Source organism: Syngnathus scovelli, chromosome 2, assembly GCF_024217435.2.
Source record: "Syngnathus scovelli strain Florida chromosome 2, RoL_Ssco_1.2, whole genome shotgun sequence".
NCBI lineage: Eukaryota > Metazoa > Chordata > Actinopteri > Syngnathiformes > Syngnathidae > Syngnathus > Syngnathus scovelli.
Genome location: NC_090848.1, coordinates 4926146 through 4933881, shown reverse-complemented (window position 1 = coordinate 4933881; position 7736 = coordinate 4926146). Strand labels below are relative to the sequence as shown.

Here is a 7736-nt window from a genome sequence, read left to right as displayed (position 1 = left end):
CTTTTAAGGGAAAGGGGTTTTCTTCCCCACATCTCAGTGTCGCTGTCATGCCTCCCTGCCGGTGCGTCATTAGATATTGCTTTTTACGAGCCTCTGGTGTGTTGGCGGTGGGAGGGGGGGGGGTCAGCGTTACCCCGGCAGTAAAGCGACGCATCCGTCGGTTCTGCACATAGGAGCAAACACTCCATTAAATCAGGCCTCCACATATTACTGTAATAAAAGCCTCCGCTTCGCTTTTATGGGCTTTTTAATTATGTCTATTCGTCTTCCCGGGCTCATGAGCAACAGTTCATGATGAGTCCCATTTTGTGAGGACTCATTCACTGGCAGAATGCTAGAGGGGGCTGCTGGGCCAGTGGGGTGGCGGAGACATTACAGGGAGAATCTAAAATATGACTGCTGTTTCAGCCATTGTAGTTTGGCTCGCAGCGTGGAACCACTGGTGCTACATTTCCATTTTGCTCATGGGGTTATCTTTCTGTTTGAGGTCTAAAGTGAGCACACTGTGCAGACTTGATCTCTTATCTTTCATTACTCTGGAACTTAGTCCTGCGTGTAGCCATAACCAGCGCCAAGCCATGCAGATTGATGAACCAATAAGCTTCTTTGGAAACACACTGCACACGGTTTTATAGCCTAGCAATTGGCCGGACATAACTTACCCTGTTTTAAATCCAAGCAGCTCATAATGGTGCAAAATAAACACCCGTGTACTGCATACGGTATGTTTAGCAGGGACATTTATGATTGTGGATCTCAGTTGGAGGATAAAAGGAACACGAGGCTTGGGTACGATTTCTTTATTTTCCTCAGTTAGGTACAAACCTTTACAGTGGGTTTGTGCATTCTGCTGCAAATGGCAGCACTCATGACAGTGAGCAGCCCCACCGCCAGCACTGTACCCAACATACAAAGGGTGGCTAAAGATCGTGAGGAAGCTGAGGATGAAGAGAAACATAGCTAAGAACCAAGTCAAATTACATCATGTCCATGCTTTGGTTTTATACCCGATTGTGTAACGTCTTTCGTCTGAAGAGTAGAACTGGATTCTGGCTGCGACATGTCCTCCTCCACTTGGATGGGGCCAAGATGAGCTGTCCCCTCCCACTGTGGAAAGAGACCTGCCACTCCAAGAACAGAAGGGTAACAAGCACATCAGTGCATTTAGCCTAAAGCGGAACAGGAGACACTCCAACATTTCCCCATGTTGTGTTTCTGTCAACACACCAGCATCGTCTCCAAGGCTCCTTTTCCGTCGCTGCTCACCGCAGCTGCTTTCACAACAGCTACACACCTTGTTCTCTCCATCTGACGCCACCCATCTGCCCCGAGGCAAACATTTATGCAGCATTAAAAAAAAATCGTACAAGCATGAGATGTGTTAGAGATGCGGCTTCAAGGAATTGCTTTGTTAGCACTAACCTTTTGGCTTCAGCTAAAAATGAACAGGCTTTGAGCTGCGAGTTGACTGGAACAGAGAGGGTACTTGCTAGCAGCTGACATGTGATGTAAAGCTACGAAGGAGTGGAATAAAAAAATGAGATGCTGCACATATTTAATACATACTTTACTAATGATGCTGAGAAAGTAGTGTATGAAGATAAAATTCAACAGTATGGGCTACACAACAAACTGATGAATAAGTTATGAAATTAGAGACTAGTAAAAATTGTTCAAATATTTTAAAACGGTGAATGATAATAAAAATTGCTCGTAGTAGCTCTATATTTTTAAAGTGAAGACAATTTGTACTCGCGGGCCACATAAAATGATGTGACGGGCCCTATCTGGCCCCCGGGCCTTGAGTTTGACACATACGCCAAAGGGTTGCTACCATTCCAACACACTTGCCAGTCAGATCACCTGAAGGGAAAAATAGACCTAAATGTCTAGCTTGGATAGTCTCAGGTTTCAAACTGCTCAACGAAGCAGATCACACAAGCGGCACTTACCGAATTCTTGTGCTCTTGGTGGAAATTGAAGGCTTTCAGCTGGAAAACAAGTTTATTCTCACTGCTTCTCTGCATGAAGTAGGACTTGGCTCCTGTCATCGTAGCATCTATTAGACACCTATTAGAAACACAGATGGTAATGCTGACTTTCAAGTAAAATTACATTGGTACTTCTTACCCATGATTGTCAATAAAGGTATATGATGGTTGAGAATTTGGGGAGGCGCTCATGGTGGCCACACAGCTGTCAGCAAAGACCCTCAGTGGAATATGATAGCCCTGAAGGACCGAGGCTTCGATTTGAATCATCTCGCCCACGTCGTAAACGCCGGAGAACCTCTGTGGCTGCCACTCCTCTAATCAGTCAATCCGAATACAGAAGAAATGCAATCTTGAGGGCACTTGCACAATCTAATAAGATTAAGATGCATCAGATACGACAATGATAAAATATCCACATTCATATTTCATTTTGAGCATTACAGAGGGCGCCAACCCCAAAGATGTCTTTAAAATATGTTTTATGTGCTCCCACTGGTCCTAACACAAGATTGTGATTAATGTTGTGATTGCGCAACACGAGTTAAGCTGCAAAATTCACCCTTTTTTTTTTTTCCCATCATTTTGCCACTTGCTGTCGACTGAAAATTATTTCACAGTTGCCAGGTCTCACATGTCGCAACCAATCACGGATCAGCTTTAAAAACTGGTGATTGAGTGTGAATTTAGACATGCCAACAGCAATTGGCAAAAAAAAAAAGTTCTTCTAGCAATTTGTTTAGAAATCATTGTGGTTGTAGTTTGCACTGCATCACAAGAAATGCAACTAATATTTTGTTCTTCACGTGCAGCCAAATAAACCAAAATACGGTACTGTTAAGTCAAATTTACTACTACTACTCTAGCCCCAGTACTTAAATAAGATAATTTGAACTGAAAGTTTAACATCAAACTTCTTTTAAGCTTCTTTTTTTTCCCCTCAGGGTGAAGGATCACATTTATAGCAATGAAAAAGCAATTCATGAGTTTGAGTATGTTGTACACAGTCAAGAGTGTCCATTTACGGAAATTCAATAAAAACTCAATGAGAAAAATAGATTGGGACATTGCACAAAAAGAGGAAGGCAGAAAGGAAAACACGCATCATGTCACAGGCCAGCGGTGCAAATAATGAACATTTGTGAGATCAGTTATTAAATCATGTTTGTTTAAATAAAGCTTATTGAAATTTTAATAAGTGATTTTTTTCCCTCACATGAAGCCTATTTGATTTTGCTTTCCTCAGAGATGTACACTCATTTTATTTAAACATAATTAAAAACTCAGTATGAAGCTGAGCAGTTGTACACTGCTGGAAACTACAACCACAATAATGAACATCATCAATCATTACATTCAAAATTGATAACTTTTATAGGTTTATTATCAATATTTGGTCACGACCAGGATTTGAGTGGAAGCCCACCCGAGTTAATAGCTAGCTAGCTGACAATCTGGCTGCAACTCAACACCATTTTCCTTTTCAGGTTTTGATTTGCTCACCTGTCATGAGCCTCAGGGAGAAGTGTAGCTGCTGCTCTGCTAACAGGCTAGACGCAAACTGCTGCCAATGAGGCATAATGGCATCACTGCTCACATAGTGCCTCCTTTGACAGTTAGAGCAAAGTGTGATCTCATGCAGGCAGCATTTTGGATTTGTTGTACGAACGTCTGTATGACGAGGAGAAGAGTCGAATGAAAAGCTTTACCTCGGATAGTGGCATTCAATTAACGCCTCGGAAGGGTTTGTCTTAAAAATTAAGGTGCTGCCGACTGGTGTTGGCGAGTAGGTGAGTGCAAAGGTGTAGATGAGGGCTTCATCTGTCATCTAATGAGGAGGAAGAGGTGTTATAGTAGCTTTGACAGGAAAATGAAGTGTCCAAAAATAAAAACCTTGCCTTTTTTGTGCTGCCACAGCTGTGCAGCTCCGTCTGGAAACGTAGCATGTGGTCGGCAACGCTCAGCAGGCTGCAGCCTCCTAAGGTCAGATCACTCGGACGGATCAGCTGACCGTTTCCTATAAGAACAAAGTAAAAAGTCAGGCACCATTTACCTGCAGTCTATTTCTTGTCCTGCTCTGCTTCAGTCAATAACACTCAGAGCAAATGCAGCTTGCCTAATGCACGGCTGTGCCATTTCTCAGATTCTCAGAGTAAAGAAAAAGGACATCCTATCGATTGGCAGCCTTGATTCGGTGCCATTTGCAATAATCCACACAGAATGTGCTGTCATCACACTTTGTTCAATGTTCCGATTCTAGCTTGCTTCGAGGACACAATGCGTTGAGTCATCTTGAAGTAAAAAAAAAAGCAAAACGTACTGAAATGGAGTGTATGGAAGGTGCTAAGTCTTTAATTTGAGTTCGTTTAATGTTGGCGGACAAGAAGAAAGAAGAAAAATACTCTCTCAAAAGTCAGACCACTACAAAAACAACTAGAGCAGATAAGATTGCTCAAAAAAAAAAAATACAAAAATGTCAAAATTAAAAATCGATTAATCGACAAATATTCAATTATCGAATCCATCGACAAATATTTTAATACCAGAGTATTTAGAGCATGTATAATAGAGAGTAGAGCATATATTTTTGATCATATAACAGCACCAATAATTTAATTTCATTTATTCTCGAGTCATATTTTTGTTTGATATTTCCTTGATTTTTTTAAAATCACAAAACAATAACAAACCAACAGTAAATGGGGGGAATGGTTTTGTAATGCAGCCTCATGGAAAATAAAATTTGATCAGATTATTCAATTAAATTAATTTATTTTATATATGCAGCCATTGTAAATAAGCAGTTACCTAAGAAGTTCTGCTTGACCTCTATGATGACCTCTCCCTCGCCACATTGCACCGCCAGGCTGTCAGCTGGCACAGGCACCCGCTGTTCAAAGTCATCCGCCATCTAAAACACCATTTAAAGTCAAACTACACTTTGATAGGCAGTTACGCATGTGGAAGCCGAGTGAAGGGAAATGTTATTTCTTGAAATACCTTTGGATCGTCCTCAGCGGGCGGGTCAAGATCTGGACCCTCAATTATGGTTTGTAACATGTGATCTTGGACAGAGGGCGGTGGCTCACTGGTCTCCTGTGTTTGCGGCCTTTTTGCATGCTCTTCAACAGCAGGCCTCTTCAGCTGATAGATCCAGAGCCGCTGGTTGACAGGGGAGGTCCTGTTTGACTGATGATCTGTTGTTTTTGGCTGCGTTGGCGGCTGTGTCCCTGTCCATACTCTTTTGGTTGGTACGGCAGTTGTGTTGAAGCTTTTTAAAGCGGCACAAAGACTCCCACCTGACAAAAGGAGCCCAAACAAAACTCCCCATAACTCCATTACAACAATCACACAAAAATGGGAGCAGCACTGCTTTGGTCTTCTGAGCAAATGAAAGATATGATAGCTTGGCTCGGACTCCACCCACACCTAATGGCTTGATTGCATTCCAGCCTGCAGGACTCATCCTCGGAGGCTTTAAGATCCAGCGTTTCATAAAATAGAATTGCAAATGGGATGCTTGGCTGTGCACTCTAAAGGTCACATTCAAAGATAGAGTTGAATCTTGGAGGCTGTGTCAGAAGCTGATGATTTCTTGCTTTTTTTTTTTTCTTAAGGGAAACTGCAGTAAAAAGCATGTTCAGTGATATAAGATGACTGAACGGGGAAATGAAATCAGGCTAAGCCGGTGAGCTCGTTCACAAATCAGTGAGCATTTTTGTCTTCTATCTTTAAGTCCCTTTAAAAAAAAAAAAAATCCTGATGCTGAGCATTGAACCTATGCCAGCACTTATTTTCTGTATGTACGCAGAAGGGGGGAATATTAGTCACAATAAAAGGTGCTAGATTTTTTTTATTGGACTCTTAGACTTAGAATTTTTTTAAATGTTGCCAGTTGTCAATAAATATAGTTGGCAACACTCACTTCATCATGCCTTTGCCTCGCCCCTGTTGTCATGGTAATGAAAGCCAGATCTGTAATTGCATGAGATGGACCCCCCCCCTCTCCAAAAATAATATGTGAACCAGAGTGTGACAAGGGCTGTAAATTCTTTATCCTTTGCATATTTTGCCAGGGAATGATTTGTCATTAAGACACCTAAGAACTATTTTTAAATTGCAGAAAGAATGCTAAATAATATTTCATAAAAAAACTCAATTATTTCTCCAAACATTCTAATCTGATTTGACCAACAGAAATACATCATTTTTTTTTTCCCGATACCCAAATACAATCTGCTGTGTGTCAGGATGTAGCTTTTATCTAACGCTGATCAGCGGCAAGACAAAGAAACGAGGCGTGTTTGTGCGATGTGCATTGTTGTGTGTGTGTGTGTGTGTGTACATGTGTGGGTGGCTTGAGATCAGACCGTGCCTGCCAGTCAGGCTTCCTCCGCACATCTCTAACTCATTTTAGCAAACACTAATTTGCTCCCTAGAGAAGGAACCACCAATTCCATACACACAAAGTCAAATCTCATCATCCTCTGTTTGCAGTAGTCTTGACAAATGTGTAGGACAAAATGACCCGAACAGGATGTGGGACATTGATGCAAGATATAAAAGCAAGGCAGCTTGCACCAAACGGACTACTGCTATGGAGCCTCATTAAAAGCCTGTTGTGGGCGAAGGAATTATTTGTGTGTTTTCTCAGCTCGGTTGGGGCACTGAATAGATGTGTGGCGAGATATTTGTGTCAAAGTTTTAGCCTTGTTTTGTGCCACGCGGGAAGCATTTTAGTAGTTTTGGCAAATCGTCTGCCATAAGTCAAAGATGGAATATGCGCTCAGGGCAAAACTAGAAAAGAAAGTGAAAAGGCCTGAAACGAGAAGGGGGGGGGGAAGGGAAGAGAATGTGAAAACAAAGAAGAAAAATATGGCTCGGGTCGAGGAACAGACAGCAGCTAAGTCCGGTGGGAGTAATGTGGAATAACAGCGTCCGCGGCTCCCATTCACGGGCCATCGGCGGCCGATTCCACAGAAGGTCGTGAATGTTGTTTCAGCGCATTGGTGTGGACACACACACGCACAAATACTCCCACAATCATGCGCCCACACAAGCACCGTCCATTACACAAAGACGCACACGCTAATGGACTGTTATTAAAGACATGCATCACACCGAGTCGCCCACGACCACACACAGAGGCGAGCGGCGCATTGCTTACAGACACACACTAATGGGATTTCTGTGCACAGCTGTATCATTCAGCAAAGAGTCCTCGGTGACAGCGAGGCTCTCACACTACACATCCGGCTGTGGGCGGACCCGCAACGACAAAAAACTTTTCTAGTTTTATCACATCATCCATGACATTTGTCATGAAAGGATAGGTGGCAAAAAGCATTGGCCTTTGTCACCATGCAAAGGTCCATCGCGCCGGATGATTGACAGGTGACACCGCCTGGAGGAACAATGTGGCGGTGGAATTGACCTTTAACCTTCACTCGGTATCATAGCCTTCAAACTTTTTCTCAAGGGGATGACTCTCCTGTTACTCATTTGAATTGGAGTTGAAGTTTATTTTTGAACATGAGATCAACCAAACACAAAATCATTTTTTTTACATTTTGACATAATTTCATGTTATGCCAAGAAGACAAATAAATCAGCATGTTCAAAAAAGGAGAAGGAAGAAGCTGTTGCTCACCTATGGAAAATAGTATCATTACATTTATTCAGCCTTCTTTGTTGCTCATTAAGGGCGAGACCATTTACCATCACTTTTTAAATGATATTGGTTCT

The 7736-nt window shown here is 42.2% G+C and overlaps 1 protein-coding gene across 2 annotated transcripts; it reads right to left on the bottom strand.

Moving 5' to 3' along the window:
• Window positions 1–785: 785 nt before the first annotated feature.
• On the bottom strand, window positions 786–5420 carry LOC125988540 (zona pellucida sperm-binding protein 3-like). 2 transcript variants are annotated; one of them, XM_049753851.2, is made up of 11 exons: window positions 4992–5420; window positions 4800–4902; window positions 3890–4008; window positions 3701–3819; window positions 3495–3598; window positions 2131–2308; window positions 1953–2070; window positions 1423–1514; window positions 1228–1322; window positions 1008–1127; window positions 786–938 (listed from the first exon to the last, which is right to left on the bottom strand). In XM_049753851.2, exons 1-11 carry the CDS (start codon window positions 5328–5330, stop codon window positions 814–816), a joined length of 1512 nt encoding a protein of 503 aa, XP_049609808.1. In that variant the 5' UTR covers window positions 5331–5420; the 3' UTR covers window positions 786–813. The 2 variants fall into 2 exon arrangements, with proteins under 2 accessions (XP_049609808.1, XP_049609809.1); XM_049753852.2 differs by having other exon boundaries at window positions 1008–1121; window positions 4992–5417.
• Window positions 5421–7736: the final 2316 nt, after the last annotated feature.